The 16,602-nt window shown below is 36.8% G+C and overlaps 1 protein-coding gene across 1 annotated transcript; it reads left to right on the top strand.

The window, feature by feature from the left end:
* The first annotated feature begins 1,110 nt into the window (after window positions 1-1,110).
* On the top strand, window positions 1,111-16,589 carry ces2b (carboxylesterase 2b). Its single transcript, XM_026919166.3, has 25 exons — window positions 1,111-1,243; window positions 1,664-1,853; window positions 2,129-2,267; window positions 4,222-4,355; window positions 5,301-5,454; window positions 5,599-5,703; window positions 6,143-6,244; window positions 6,342-6,482; window positions 7,069-7,146; window positions 8,013-8,157; window positions 8,265-8,414; window positions 8,512-8,584; window positions 8,826-8,986; window positions 9,105-9,294; window positions 9,956-10,094; window positions 10,184-10,317; window positions 10,970-11,123; window positions 11,797-11,898; window positions 11,980-12,081; window positions 12,185-12,328; window positions 12,495-12,572; window positions 12,659-12,806; window positions 14,768-14,917; window positions 15,913-15,985; window positions 16,078-16,589. Exons 1-25 carry the CDS (start codon window positions 1,171-1,173, stop codon window positions 16,259-16,261), a joined length of 3,243 nt encoding a protein of 1,080 aa, XP_026774967.3. The 5' UTR covers window positions 1,111-1,170; the 3' UTR covers window positions 16,262-16,589.
* Window positions 16,590-16,602: the final 13 nt, after the last annotated feature.

Consider the following 16,602-nt stretch of genomic DNA (forward strand, 5'->3'; position numbering starts at 1 on the left):
GGTGAAGACAGCAAGGCAGGAGGACAAGGGGAGACAGTGAGCCCAGTGGTGCAAACTTTTATAAGGAGATTGCACAAGGCAAGACAGGAACAAACAGGGGAGACAGGGTGACAGGTGATGCTAATTTAATAGGTGGACAGAGGGAGTCATTGTCTGAATAAAATTTGAGTGGCAGTGAACAATTATTTGTTATTACGTATTATTTGTTATTTCGTAAGCCCAGGTCCACTGATGTGTGTTATGAGCAGAAACACGTGAGGAAGGACAAGCCTCAGAGTAAATATTATATTTACGGTTGTTAGGAAACTGTATGACGTCAGGGATTTGTACAATGTTATCAGCACCCCAATAAATTTCAGAAATTGGAGCCACAAACGCACGTTTCACATACAGCACCGCTGTGGAAAACTCAGTGAATCTGAAAAATCTGATTTCCACATCACTGAATTCAGTGGAATATTTCCCCACTATTCTTCCCTGTGTGTTTCTGAATTCCACACCGGAATTCCACACTCCCTACATAGGTGCACTATACAGTGTATGTTAGTATAGTAGCGTGCTGAACGCTGGCGCCTCTGTGCGGCCGTGAGTGGAACTTCAGGCTGGGAGATTTCACACTTCACACACACTTCGGCAAGGGCGGAAAGAGCTGTGATTTGTGTGTGCAAACATTTAAAAACATACATCACATGCATATCTTGCTTGGGGTTTTGATTTCTATGGGGAATCATTCCTATAGCAAAATATGTGCGTTGTGGGGAAAAGTGTTAATGACATGTCTTGTACTTTAAATCCTACTAATTTGAGTTGTAGGCTGCTTCTCAGTTCCTGTGGTTCTGTGCATTGACATGTCATGCATGCTTGACCCACTTAAATCTTTTTAACAGGCCCAGCTGAGCAGGCTAAATAAGGCATGTTCAAACACCTCTCACAAATCATCCAATGAAGTCACACATGTTTAAATGACTACCTTATCTGAAAATATAGTACAGAGGTCTTGGAATGTGTGAATGCAGTAGAAATGTAACCTTGATGTCAAACCTGTATGATTAACTGTATAGTAAACAGTCATGTTGCGAGATATTAAGGCAAAGTTCGCTCTCCCCAACTGGATTATGCAACCCAGCTGTTCAAGTGAGAGAGATCTCAGACCAAGCTGAACCTGCAGCCATGGGGACATTCTCTGTGCTTCTCTGGAGTTTATTAGGAACCAGTATTATAATCTCAGTGACAGCCAGCGATGGTAAGAAAGCTGTTGTAACTACAAACAAACTACATTTTATTGTGATTGCATTTATACTTCACATTTAAAGTTTGTGCTGTCAGTATGCTGTTACCAATCTTCGGCTATAAATTCAAGATTCATCTTTTGTTATTCTGCCACACGTCTGCCACAATATGACAATAAAACCAATTTAACATGTATGACTAAAGCCTTCATGAATCATGACACCTTCATTATTTAATAAATTCTACATTTAAAATCAAATAGGTCTTATTTAAACTGTAAATTATTCTCTTCTTGTAATTTAATTCCTACTAATTTGAGTTGTAGGCTGTTTCTCAATTTCTGTGGTTCTGTGCATTGACATGTCATGCATGCTTGACAGGATATGTATAAATGGACACCCACTGAATAATATATGTTTAATCTTTTTAACAGGCCCAGTTGTGCAGACTAAATATGGTGCTCTAAAAGGTGAGTACTTGAGAGCTAAAGGGAAGGACACAGTCGTCCACAGCTACCTGGGTGTGCCGTTTGCCAAGCCGCCCGTGGGACCTTTGAGACTCTCTGCCCCTCAACCTGCAGAACAATGGCAAGGAGTGAGAGACGCCACAAAACAGCCTTACATGTAAGACGATACGGTCAGGTGACAGTACTAACCTGAAATATTTGAATACATGTTAAACAGTAATCATTACTGTACAAGTGTACATAGATTTTGCAAATTCAGCCAACAACATTGTTCCGTTACAAGCTCATGTAAATAATTCTTACTTTTCTCAGGTTTGAACTACTGGCCAACGGCAGTGTGAAGCATAACCCATGTTAGAAATTACTCTGCTCTTGTCTTGTTAAGAATGAGACTTCTTAAGCTGTGACTCTGTTTGATGACATTTATTCCAGGTGTGTGCAAAACAGGGAGGTGTCTGTGAATTTTTCAAAAAGGTTTTTTGTTACCTTGGAAGTTCCTGAAGTGTCAGAAGACTGCCTTTACCTCAACATTTACACACCTGCTAAACCAAGTGAAGATGCCAAACTACCTGTAAGTCTGTATTTACATTAGCATTTTGCAGATGCCCTTATCCATTGTGACTTACAGAACATGGAACATCATTTTATATTTTGTTTCACCTCACTCTAAACCCTCTAAACTGACTGGACATACAAACATTTTTTTGTATATGCTTATGAGATTTATAGATTTATATTAAACTTAGAGATAACTCATTGCTGGTAGGTTGTCAGTGATGACATGCAAAAATACTAAATTCAGGGATGCGATACTAAAAAAGGTTGTTAAAGTGATCATAGAGCAAAACAACCTCTTTTAATTGAACCTTCTTTCTTCTTCAGTAATGATGATTCATTATGCATAGATTGCATAGATGCCTACAATGGATATAAAAAGTCTACACACCCCTGTTAAAATGGCAGCTTTTTATGAAGAGAAACTATGATAAATCACATCAGATCTTTTCCCACCTTTAATGTGAAAAAGTGTATACAAGTAAAGTGAAAAACAATCAGAAACTTTTTTAGGGAAAAAAAGAAAAATAAAAAACTATAAAATAAAAACCTAAACTAATACTTTGTTGAAGCACCTTTTGACGTTATTACACCACTCAGTCTTTTTTGGGTAAGACCATCAGCGTGGCACATCTTGACTTGACAATATTTTCACACTCTTTCTTGCAAAAACATTGTAGATCCATCAAACTGTAAGGGCATCCCCTGTGCATAGCCTGCTTCAGGTCACCCCGCAGATTTTTAGTTGGATTCAGGTCTGAGCACTGGCTAGGTCATTCAGAAACTTTGATCTTGTTTTGGTTAAGCCATTTCTTTGTTGATTTGCATGTATGCTTTGGGTCACCATTGTGCTGAAAGGTGAAACTACTTTTCATCTTTGGCTCATTACCAGACACCTGAAGGTTTTGCACTAAACTTGACTGGTATTTGTAACTATTCATGATTCCTTCCACCTTGATAAAACTCACAGGTCTGGCTGAAGAAAAGCAGCCCTTAAACATGATGCTGCCACCACCATGCTGCACTGTGGGTATCGTGTTCTTTTGGTGATGTGCTTTTTTTTTTATCCAAACATAACTTTTGGAACTATGGAATTATTATACTTTTTTGGAATTGTTTTCATCAGCCCATAACACATTTTGCCACATGGTCTGGGGTGATTTAGTTGAGCTTGGATGTTTTTTGTGAGAAAGGAGTGTCCGTCTAGCCACCCTATCCCATAGCCCAGATGTGAAGAATATGACAGATTGTTGTCACATGCAGAGAGTAATCAGTAATTGTCAGATATTCCTGCAGCTCCTTTAATGTTGCTGTTGGTCTCTTGGCAGCCTCACTGGTAAGTTTTGTCTTGTCCTTTTGTAAATTTTGGAGGGACATCCTGTTCTTGGAAATGTCGCTGTGGTGCCTCATTTTCTTCACTTTACGGTGTTCCGTGGTACATCTAATGTTTTAGAAATTATTTATAACCCTCTCCTGATCGATAACTTTCAACAAGTGAGATACCATACAGGCTTTGGCAGCTCTTTGCAGACCATTGCTTCAGCAGTCGGATGACACTGAGAAGATGTGAAGAAAATCCTAGAGAAACAGATGGTCTTTATTTGGGGTTAATCAGAATAATTTCACTGATGACAGCTGTAGGATATTTACTTTTGAACATGATATTGAATGTGATTGGTTCATTCTGAACACAGCCACATCCCCAATTATAAAAGGGTATGCACACTTATGCAACAAGGTTATTGTAACTTTTTTATTTTTCATGTTTTTCCCTAAAATGTTTCTGATTGTTTTTAACTTAACTTTTATAAGTTGTAATTCCATGTTGAGGGTGGAAAAGTTCTGACATTATTTATCTCGGTTTCATTTTTTACATCACAAAAACCTGCCTTTTTAACAGGAATGTGTAGACTTTTTATGTCCATTGTAGATTGCATGTGAAAAAAATTTGCATTACTGGTGTGCTACAGGTTATGGTTTGGATCCATGGTGGAGGCTTGTCCTTAGGCTCGAGTTCCATGTTTGAGGGACATGCACTGGCAGCTTATCAGAATGTCGTTGTAGTGCTAATCCAGTACAGACTTGGCTTACTTGGATTTTTCAGGTGAATATAAGTCCTTTATTGTCACATACAAAGGCCTGCCTGACATGTCATGCACCTGCTTAAAGAGTGCAAAAGTTTGTGCACCCCAACCCTTCCAAGTGATTTTGTCTGAAAAGGGTATATGCACCTCTATTTTAAAATTTAAGAACAAATGAAAAGGCTGACTGTATCTTGCAACAATACAACAAAACATAAGAGAAAATCAACAGAATAATAGTTTGAATAATACAAGAAGCAGGAAGTAAAATGTTTGTTTCATGTCCCCCTCTCAAGACCTGATTTGAAGAAGTCATTGTTTGAAATCTGTCAGAATTAAAACAGTTATGAAAAGAAAGCGAGGGGATCTAAGAGAATATGAAAGAGGATGAAGGCAGTTATAAATGTAAGTGTAAAAGTTATTAGGAATGTTTATAGCACATTCCAAAAGGAAGCTGCAAATTTTAAATTTTAAGCTGATGTACTATAGATTTTGTTCACTTAACATACACTATTTGAGCATTTTTTTTACCTGTGATAATGAAGGAACATCTGTAAAGCATAACTGACTAAATGTTTTCCTGGTATAAAATAAATTTCTTTAATCTTCTACATATTGTGTAAACTTAACTGTAGTACAAACCGATAAAATTAAATTACAGAAAACAACTGAAGTATCATTAAAGTGGACAGTTTACACATTTTTGTAAATTCACACAAAGGAACTTCATATTTATATAAACCTGACATGAAGTTATTTTATATTGTTTACAGTACATCTTTGAAATAGTACTTTCAACAGTAACATTAAGTAAAAGGGAACTAAAAGTAGCTTAAAATGTATCACATTTTTAAAAGCTTGAAAATAGGTTTTTTTTTTTGTTTTGTTTTGTTTTGTTTTGTTTTGTTTTGTTTTTGTATTTCTCTTTATCCTGAACAGAATTTCAGTTGTTTTAATCCTAATTTTAGCACAGGGGATGAACATGCTCCAGGTAACTACGGCCTCCTGGATCAGGTGGCGGCTCTTCAGTGGGTTCAGGAGAACATCCACAGCTTTGGAGGTGATCCTGGATCAGTCACCATCTTTGGAGAGTCTGCAGGAGGAGTCAGTGTGTCTTGTCATGTAGGGATACTAAATAGTCTGCCTAGCCACACCTTTGCCCCAGTATCAGAACATACAATGAGTCCCTAGTTAAAAATAATTTCTAACTATTAAAAACTATTTCAAAATATAATGAAAAAAGTTTCACTGCCTCCATTTTGACAGATATTGTCGCCGTTGTCTGCTGGTCTCTTTCACTACGCCATAGCAGAGAGTGGCACGGTTGCTACAGATGCTCTTTTTACTACCAGTCCTTTATCAGTAGCTCAGGTAAAGAGCTCTTCCCTGGCTGCTCACTACATTCTATCTGTAGTACTGATCAGGGGTGGGTGTCTTAAGAAACATACACAGAATTCAAAGAAGAAGTGACATTACTGTCATCAGCAGTAATACAGACTGTAATGAACAATCATGCTATCATGCTTTATTTCCAGAATACCTTCGCAGGAGAAACGAAAAATAGATAGACTAAGTACACTTTGTACAAAGAAGGTACAGATTACACAAAAGGGCAGACAGAACAGAAAGTTTATTTTTTTGTTTGTTTGTTTTTTTGTTTTTTGTTTTTTTTTTTGGTTTGGTTTATTGATACAAGATATTAGCCCTCACATCTAACACTACAACTAGCCATAGCTTGTCATAATATCTATATGATTAATGTTAGATCACAAAATATGTCAACTAAATATATCATTGTCTTTCTCCTCAGTCTGTGGCTAATTTGTTTGGCTGTGACACTTCCAGTACAAAGAAGATTTTTGATTGTGTTATGCAGTTGTCAGAGGAGGATCTTTTGACAATTACCAAAAACGTAAGTAGTTGGATAAACTACTGCAAAATTAATGAAATTTCTCATAGCTAAGCTTTTGCTTGGAAGTGTTAATTACAATGTCATACTTTTTTGTTAGGATGATATATTCTTTAAAGTGACAAAAGATGGACAATTCCTTCCTAAAACTGTGGATGAACTTCTGCAGAACAAAGAGTTCAGCAAAGTGCCATTTATTACAGGGGTGACTGATGATGAAGGAGGCTTTGAAATCCTTAATGTAAGTGATACATTAAGTTAAATACATATAAGCAAAAGGAGACACTTGACCATCATACCCATATGTGGATCTTCCCCAAAACTTTGCCACAAAGTTGGAAGCACACAATTGTATAGGATGTCTTTAAATGATGTAGCTTTAAGATTTCCCTTTGCTGGATCTAAAGGGCCCAAACCTGTTCCAGTATGACAATGCCCCTGTGCACAATGTGAGCTCCATGAAGACATGGTTTGCTGAGGTTGGTGTTGAAGAACACTTTGGCCTACACTGACCCCTAAGTCAAATATATACATACATATACACACACAGTATATATATATATATATATATATATATATATATATATATATATATAAACCTCAGCAAGCGTGGCAAACAAAGTCTCCAGAAGGACTGTGACAGGTTAGAAAAGCTTACCAGAAAAGCTAAAATTGTATGAAGTATCTCTGAGTCTACTGATGTCTTTTTAAAGGCAAAGCATTGTAATGCCAGATATTGACTATGCTAAGTTTAGTGCAATATAAAAAATATTATTTTAGATTATGTAATTATTGATCACATCAGTAACTAAAAATGTATCCCATAGTTCCTTGCTCCTCCAGGATGGACCGAAGGATTGGACAGAGAGCAAGTTATGTCATTAATGCCTTTAATTTTTCCTGATGTAAGTGAAGACTCAAATATGATTACACACAGACTCTTATGCATGTAGAAACCATCCTGAAAACTATTGTGACAATGAATATGCATGTATATATCAATATACAGTTGAGTGCAAAAGATTGCATACCCTTAGTCCAAATTGAAGAAGACGAAGAAATGTATATTATTATATATTTATATTATAGGCTTTACAGGCTGTTTAGCATGTTATGTTTCAAAGATATTTTATTATCACAATGAAAAAAAATAGAATGTGTTATGATATTATTTGTGGAAAAACAATCACTTCAGAAGTTTGCATCTCACATTCTGAATGCAATATAAATTCTCGAATACATTGTAGGCCTAATATTTGCCTTTATAACACCTAAAAATCCTCTGAGCAGCTTTAGGATCCTCTCAGTTAAAATATATTTTAATCTGTTCTTTATGGTTTTGGTCATTGTCTTACTGCAGGCTACACATTTTATTTGTAACATAAAATTCTAGTTTCTTTTTTTATGCCATTATTATTGTTATTCTCGGTAGCACGATATCTCAAGAGCGAGCTGTTGAAGGTCTGTGGGATTTATATAGAATTATTATTGCAATCAGCAGATAAACTGATTAGATTTTAGAATTGATTCAAACAGGATCAAGCTCACAGCCAAGTCAAATGTCTGAAAGCACTAGACTCGTTGATGGTGGAGGCATCCTTGATGGCGGCGTTGGCATTGAGTTTTATTTGTTTGTAGATAAAATAATAAAATAAAGAGGTTTTTCTTCCATCCAGAAACTATGGGGATGCAAATGGTTGAACTCAGCTTTACATGTACTTGTCTACATATACTACATGTATTAATATCTCTATTTATGTATTGCCTTCAGCCTGATAAATGGCTTCATGAAATAGTGCTGAATGAGTACCTGGGAACCACGAACGATCCAATTAAAATCCGAGATGGTTTTAGAGAGATGTTAGGAGACTTTTGGTTTAACATTCCTGCTCTTAAAGTAGCAAAACACCACAAAGGTAAAATGCATTCACTAACAATTTGTAAACATTTTGTTTAATTAATATGAGGTTTTTGTTTAATTAATAAGAATTAATTTTGTTTAATTGAGATTTTTAATTGCTAGATTCTGGAGCACCAGTTTACATGTATGAATTCCAGCACACTTTCAATGAGCTCCAGAAAAAGAAGCCAAGCTTTACAGGAAGTGACCATGGAGATGAACTCTACTTTGTTTTTGGTGTATGTTTTTTAAATGGTCACTTCAGGATAGCTGGTAAGTTGAAAATAATAGTGATCTTTTTTAACCATGCATTAATGCAATTATCAAGACCTGAAAATACCTCAAATCTCTCTTTCTCTCTTTCGGTCAGGTCAGTTCACAGAGGAAGAGAATAAACTATGTAGAACTATAATGGCCTACTGGGGAAACTTTGCTCGCACTGGGTGGGTAAAAACCTTGTCTGTCAACTCTTAAATGAGAAACCCTAAATCTGTAGGGCAGAAGGGAATGTTACTTATTAAATGCTAAAGCACATCACTGAAGCACATCACAATATAAAGTTACATTCAGTGGTCACAGCATACACTTTTAGTTGAAAGCCTGTCCTTTTGGCAAAGGATAACATGTTGTCTTATAGATGTAGTGATTACTTACCCAATTTTCTCTGTGTCTGACTGTGGAAAGGTCTCCAAACGGACCAGGCCTGACCCCATGGCCGGAGTTTGGAGCTGAAGCTGAGTATCTGGGCATCGGCCTGGTGCAGAAGCCTGGAAAGAACTTGAAGGAAAAGCACTATGCATTTATAACCCAGACTCTGCCACGGTTAAGGCATGAGAAAAAAGATGGTATCACAGCTCTACTGGTTTAAAATCACAGTCTGCCAAAGCCTTTTTAAAGTTTTCGTTTTTGGTGAAGTTACTCTATCATGCATTTTAAATTTTTCCTGCCTGGCATTTTTAACAGGCCCAGTTGTGCAGACTAAATATGGAACTCTAAAAGGTGAACATGTGATGGCTATAGGGAAGAACACAATTGTCTACAGCTACCTGAGTGTGCCGTTTGCAAAGCCACCAGTGGGACCTTTAAGATTCACTGCACCCCAACCTGCAGAACAGTGGAAAGGAGTTAGAGATGCCACAAAACAGCCATACATGTGAGACTTTATATTCCAGTTAGTTTTATTGCAATTAAGGACATGTGAAAGCAGTGTGATTTTATTTTAAAAATATGACTGTCCAGCAGCTTGTTTTGGGTCAGGCGCCATCATTTATGCTTCAATTCGTATTCGTTAAATAAGTGTTCAAAACTTTGTGGCCAGGGACCTCTTTAACTGTAAAATAACTTCCACGCATCACCTCAGTACAGATGTAATTACTGAACATTATTTAAATGTGTGCTATAAAAGTAATTTATTTGAGCCACAGAGCTGTTTTTTATTCCTGAATTTTCCACTGACAGAGCGCATTAGGTCCGAGTTGGCATTATTTATACTCCTATTATTTATACTCCTACTAGTTTATGAGTTATTGAGGTTGGATTAAACTCATTCAATTCAAGTGACCAGTCAAACAGGCTAAAACCTATAAGAATTATTTTTATATTAATTATTTCCATCATTGTAACTAAATGTAAAAAAATTACAGACCCATAGCTATGCGTCATGGACCCCTCTGGGTTCCCAGAACCACAGCATTAAATATGGCCAAAATGCACTATATGTTGTAAATGAAGTGGATTATGTAACTTGCATGAAATGAAAGGCTGGGTGCTGTGTGAATTCTCTCTATTTCAAACCTTGCTGTTGATGTTTTCAGGTGTATACAAAACAGGGAAGCAACTGTTGAGCTCTTTACCAGTTTATCACTCAAGGTGGAAGTTTCAGAAGTGTCAGAAGACTGCCTGTACCTCAACATTTACACTCCAGCAAAACCTGGGGAAGATGCCAAACTACCTGTAAGTCATAAACCACTGTTCACCTTTTACATACTTACCAGTAACTACTGATTACCTTTTACAAAACACTTATCATCTGTGTTCTTAAGGTCATGGTTTGGATTCATGGTGGAGGACTGAGCCTCGGTGCTGCATCAGTCTATGATGGATCAGTTTTATCTGCCTACCAGAATGTAGTTGTTGTGCTTATCCAGTACAGGCTGGGTCTGTTCGGATTCTTTAGGTAATTCTGTGAGGCAGAAATAGTAGAGTAACTGTTTCACCAATTTCAAAGGAGCAGCTCATACATTTTAGAGCCTGCAGGTAAATTGCAGTTACAGCAAAAACAAGTCTTTTGTTCCTGCCAACTGACCCCTACGTTAAAAGTACATATGCCTGGTGGGTTGTATTTTAGAAAACCAAGGCTTTGCTTGTTAAGATGTCCTTTGTTAGGGTGGAACTAATTATTGGGCTTTTAAATTGTAATTTCAAGCTTCAAATGAATAATGGTTCCAGATCCATTGAATGGCAATATTGCAAATCAGTATTTATCTAAGATCTGTATGAAATTATATAATTTTTATAGTCATAGAAATATTTTTAATTATTACAAACCTCACCTTTAAAGTTTAATCTTCACCTTTAAAGTTTGATCTTAACTCAGTTTTGCTGTAAATATCTGGCATGAGAGGCTTCATCTTGCACCTTGTAACATTGTTTGAAAAAGACTATAAATGATTAGGTATCTTTGATATTACCTTATTATAGGACATGTTTCTAGAACATGTTCTATACATTAGAATCTACATCCACATGTACATCAGCAAAATGTACATAATGGCATTTTGGATATCTATACATGTATTTTGTGTACATTCTGTGGTTTTCCATTTTAGTACAGGGGATGAACACGCACCAGGAAACTATGGATTTTTGGACCAGGTGGCTGCTCTTCAGTGGGTTCAAGAGAACATCCACAATTTTGGAGGTGATCCTGGATCAGTCACCATCTTTGGAGAATCTGCAGGAGGAATAAGTGTGTCTCTTTTGGTGAGGATCTGATGTGTACATGCATACTAATACAAATCAGTTTTCAAGGCTTCTGTAACGTGGGGGTCGACAACGAAGTTGGGGATCCAAGTGCAAAGGCAGAGACAAAAGAGTAATCTGAAACACAGGCAATGGTCAGGGCAGGCAGCAAATAATCAAAAACAAGGAGAACAGTCCAAGGGTCAAAACACAGGTAAGCTAGGAGACACGGAAACACGGAAACTAGGAATGGCTATAAACACACAAACAAGGGTAGCACATGACACAGGTGGGGCAAGGAACACATGGGAAATGGAGTCCTGAGAACAATGGCAAAAGTCCGGGGTGGAGTGCCCTCTAGTGGAGTCCATGGGCACTCCAGCTGGTGATCGTAACAGCTGTACACTAAGGACACTTTCTTCAAACCTTATTTCTGTCAAAGATCATTTGATTATTTGAAATTGTGCCTCATTAGATAGAGAATAGGGTAGTAGTAAAATACTTGCATGCCAATCCAGGTATGTCTTATCTTGAGCTACTGCTGCTATAAGCAAATACAAAAAGGAGCTTCTCTGTAATTCAGTGCTTTTGCTCTTGTTGAGTTCAAATATTGTGAATTGATGTTTCAGTTATTCATTATTCACTTTCCTAAATGGGACTGACTTTGTGCTTTATGTCTCTGTTTGTGTTCAAGCTTCTCTCTCCATTGTCTGCTGGACTGTTCCATCGTGCAGTTGCAGAAAGTGGCACTGCATTAATGAAAGGCATTGTGGGGAATCCCTTACCAACAGCCCAGGTTGACTGGAGTCCTAATTCCTTTATATGATCTATGCTATCACTCTGGCATCTACTGACATTTATTTGTGTATCATTTTAGATAGTGGCTAACATCTCAGGTTGTGACATCAGCAGCACACAAAAAATTGCTGAGTGCATTAAGCACTGGCCGACAGAGGATGTGATAGCATTTTCAAAAGAGGTGAGCAGTTTGGAGAGCTTTAACTTGATCAAAAAATGAAAAAGGAAGAAATAAAATATGTAAAGAGTTATCTTTCTGAAAAACATGTCTCAATGTGTTGCAGAGGATGTTTCTACAATTTCCAGTGACCGAAGATAAGATATTTCTTCCCAAGCCTGTGGAGGAACTCCTTCAGAACCAGGAGTTCCATAAAGTACCACTCATGACTGGTGTGAACAATGATGAGTTTGGTTGGATGCTGCCTCGTGTGAGTCCTTTAGCTATTTTCAGTTTTTCTTCTGAAATTTGTTCAAATTTGTTGTTGCTTTATCTTTGCATTGTTCTTATGAAGATATTAAAATATTATAACATATTTATTTATAATAAAATACTTAACATTGTAGTGAGAATACAGTGATGCTCTGTTTCCACAGTACCTTGCACCTTCAGGATGGAACGATGGGATGGATAAAGAACAAGTACTTTCATCAATGGCTGTTTTTAATTCTGAAGTAAGAACACAGTAAATTAACAAATGTATTGCATCACACTTATGAATTTATTAGTCTAATGCTTTGCTTCCTTCTTTCCTGTGAAGCCCCATAGTGAGTGGATTAATGAACTGGTGCTAGAGGAGTACCTGGGTTCTTCTGCTGACCCAATCAAACTTCGTGATGGTTACAAAGAGATGATGGGAGATATGATCTTTACCATTCCAGCTCTGGCAGTGGCTAAAGCCCATAAAGGTGCAGAACGCATATTTTGTATATCTATGTCTTCATACTCAAATTATATCACATTGCTTTTGAATTTAAAAATCCGATCTGATGGATTTGATCAGTTTTGTGTAACAGCACCTCTCTGAAAGTAGTGTCAAATGTAATTCAAATCACAGGATTATATTAATGTGTTAATTCTAATACATTATCGTTGCTATAGTAACAGCTAATCCACAGGGGCTTGTATGACAGATGCGCCGCATAAAATAAGTCTCATAATAAGCAAATTTTTTAAGAAAAGAGTTATTTAACAAAGGAAAACTTTTTGTTGGTATGATGAAGTTTTCTGCCAGGCTTCCAGAGAGAGGACATGATACTTTGTGGTTTTTCTGTACCAAGCTGAAGATTTTTGTCTTATTAGAAAGAAAGAAAAGATGTTGGTGAGAGATCTGTTTATATCTGCTATAATATACACTCACTGAGCACTTTATTAGGAAGACTATACTAATACTGGGTACGGCCTCCTTTTGCTTTCAAATGGATTCCACAAGATGTTGGAAACATTCCTTTGAGCAATTGCTGCAGATTTTCCAGATGCATTTTCATTCTGCAAATCTCCTGTTCTACCCCATCCCAAAGGTCAAGTCAAGTCAGTAGTACACAGTGAAGCAACACCTCCAGGACATTGGTGATACATAAAAAAACGTAAAACTTCATGAGACTACACAGAACAAAATAAAGACTACACAGACCTACACAGGACTACATAAAGTGCATGTGTGCAAATGTGCAAACAGCAGAAGCCAAGTACAATTTTAATTTAAAAAAAAAGGACAATACGCACAGTAAAGGACAGTGCAGCGCTGACTAGTACACAGTTCTAGTGTGGATAAAGTGGACAGAGTTCTGTATGTAACAGGTTGTGCAAAAAGATATAACAATATATTAGTAAAATTCTGTAAAGGTAAACATAACATACTATGATACTATGTAGTTACTATGATAAATACAGTGTTAGCAGCAAGAGTGCAGGTGGTCAATACAGTATTTTGTATACAGTGTTTTAGCAGAAATTTAAGAAAGAACAGTGCAAAAATTGCAAAGGGAGTGGAGTGATGTTCAGTTGATCGTGTGTGAGGGGTGTGTGTGGTCATCCACATTGCTGGTGGCTTTGCGGATGCAGTGTGTGGTATAAATGTCTGTGATGGAGGGAAGAGAAACACCGATGATCTTCTGTCAGCTGCCCTCACTATCCGCTGCAGGGTCTTGTGATCCGAGAGAGTGCAATTTCCAAACCAGGCAGTGATGCAGCTGCTCAGGATGCTCTTGATAGCCACACTGTAGAATATGGTGAGGATGGGGGTGGGAGATGGGCTTTTCTCAGCCTTCGTAGAAAGTAGAGATGCTGCACCAACAATCATACCACAGATCACATTAAGATCACATTTTTTTCCCATTCTTATGGTTGACATGACCATTACCCGAAGCTGCTGGCTTGTATCTGCATGATTTTATGCATTGCACTGCTGTCACATGATTGGCTCATTAAATAATTGCATGAATGGGTAGGTGTACAGGTGTTCCTAATAAAGTGATTGGTGAGTGTAAGTGATAAAAGGACCTAACTTGTTTTGTGAATGTTAAAAGTAAAAGCAACTATACATGGATAAATACATATAAATAAATAAATAAATAAATAAATAAATAAATAAATAAATAATCATTTGAAAATTGCTGTGGAATAGGTGGAGTAAAACACTGTGGTGTGCTATTATTGGAAAATAATCAATTTTGAAATGGTAACAGCAACTCTGCTTTAAGTCAGGCTGCACCACACCATGCCATCATTGATTATTTTCCTATAACAGCACACCCAATCGTGTTTAATTCTTATGTAATGTATATTAATTAACCAGATAATTCAGTGATTTAAAGAATATTGAGTTCACATTGTCTCAAAGTTCCTAAATTTTATTCTTACCTGCCAGCTTCTGGTGCCCCAGTTTATCTGTATGAGTTCCAGCACCCACCCAGCGTTATTCAGGGTACCAGGCCCAGCTTTGTGGGATGTGATCACGCAGATGAACTTGCCTTTGTTTTCGGCATGTGCTTTGGGAATGCCCACCTAAAGGCAACTGGTAAGGAGAAAATATTATCTACCTGTATACACATGCCAGTCAGTGATCTGCAGTCCCATGTAGTACATTTTAGATTTAATGGTCCTTGTATATTACACTTGATGTCAACAAGGATTTGTGGTAAATAAATACACAGTGCAGCAGAGCATGTGTGGCGACACGTTTTTTTTTAAAGTGGTACAATAACCAGAGTTGGGGAAAAATGCAGAATCACTATACATAAAGGTATGGGGCATAGTGTAAAGATATTATTAAATTAAAAATTATAGTATAGTAATTATAAATTATAGTAGTTACTAATTATACTATACTACATAAAATTATACGTCAGTGAAAGTTAGAAAGTGTCTACACTTAAATGTGTTGAAGTATTTAAAAGTAAAAAGTAAATTATTTTAATTGAAATGTGAAGTAATGAAATGGTGTAAAATGGTGTAAAAGCTAATAAAAAAATTACCTTTTAACCATTTTTGCCCTTGGAAATATGTAACAGTTTGCATGACTCGAATCATGTGAAAACTTATGGTTAGATTTGTGGTTAACATTCATGAGTCTTACAACTTCACTATGAAATCAGAAAAAATCCACACAAAAAAAAACATTGCTATTACTTGTTTGAATTCATGCCAAGTTTTTATGAAGTAAGGGTTTTTTTTTTATGCTAATGTATGGAGAGCCAGTTAAAATTTCAAATGGAGAGATTGGATTGGTAGCTGAGCAAAAGGGACAAAAATCTTTTATTTTTATTGTAACAAGTATTCGGGAATAAAAATATTTTCTTATATGGAAATGTAAGTTCTTTTTCACAGAAATGTAACTGTGCAAGAGTACAAGTATTATTTTTCAATTATTATTTTTCAATTTTCAATTATATACAATAACAATATGCAATTACTATTGCCTCAGACAATGACATAATTCTCTCATTAACACAGCTTATTTTTTGTTATATCAATAGATGAATCATTATGGTAATGGTGTTTTATTATTTACAGCTCCATTCACAAATAAAGAAAATGAACTGTGTAGGACAGTGATGTCCTACTGGGGCAACTTTGCTCGCACTGGGTGAGTGAAATGCTGCAAAGATTCTAGTTTTCTATTTCACTGTTATTATTATTGTCACTGGTGGTATTTTATAAATAATAAACTATGGGCAGGACTCCTAATGGACCAGGCCTGACACCATGGCCTGAGTTTGGAGCTGAAGCTGAGTATCTGAGCATCGGTCTGGAGCAGAAGCCTGGGAAGAACCTGAAGGCTGAGCGTTACATCTTTATGACAGAGAAGCTTCCAGCGTTGGTGGCTGCGGCTAGGGAAAAGAGGGAGCATGCTGAGCTGTAGAAGACCCTGTAGCTTCTTTATATAGTCCGTCTCTCAAGGGTTCTTTGATTTAAGGGTTCAGAACCTATAAATCTTACAATTTTATTAAAAAAACAACTGTGAATTTTAAGTGTTGTTTGCCTGGAAATGAGGGGCTCAAAATGTAAGCACGTATCATTTGGCGGGGAAGGACTGTCTTCATTAGCTACAGAGCAAAGATCTCACTTGGGCCATTATTCAGAAGGTTTACTGGCATATACATGGAATCATAGTTTTGTGAAACTGATAAACTGATGAATCTGTGAACTGAAAAACTGTGTAAAACAATAAAAATTCTCTTAACCTGAAACAGTGATTCAGAG

Source organism: Pangasianodon hypophthalmus, chromosome 9 (genome assembly GCF_027358585.1).
Source record: "Pangasianodon hypophthalmus isolate fPanHyp1 chromosome 9, fPanHyp1.pri, whole genome shotgun sequence".
Lineage (NCBI taxonomy): Eukaryota > Metazoa > Chordata > Actinopteri > Siluriformes > Pangasiidae > Pangasianodon > Pangasianodon hypophthalmus.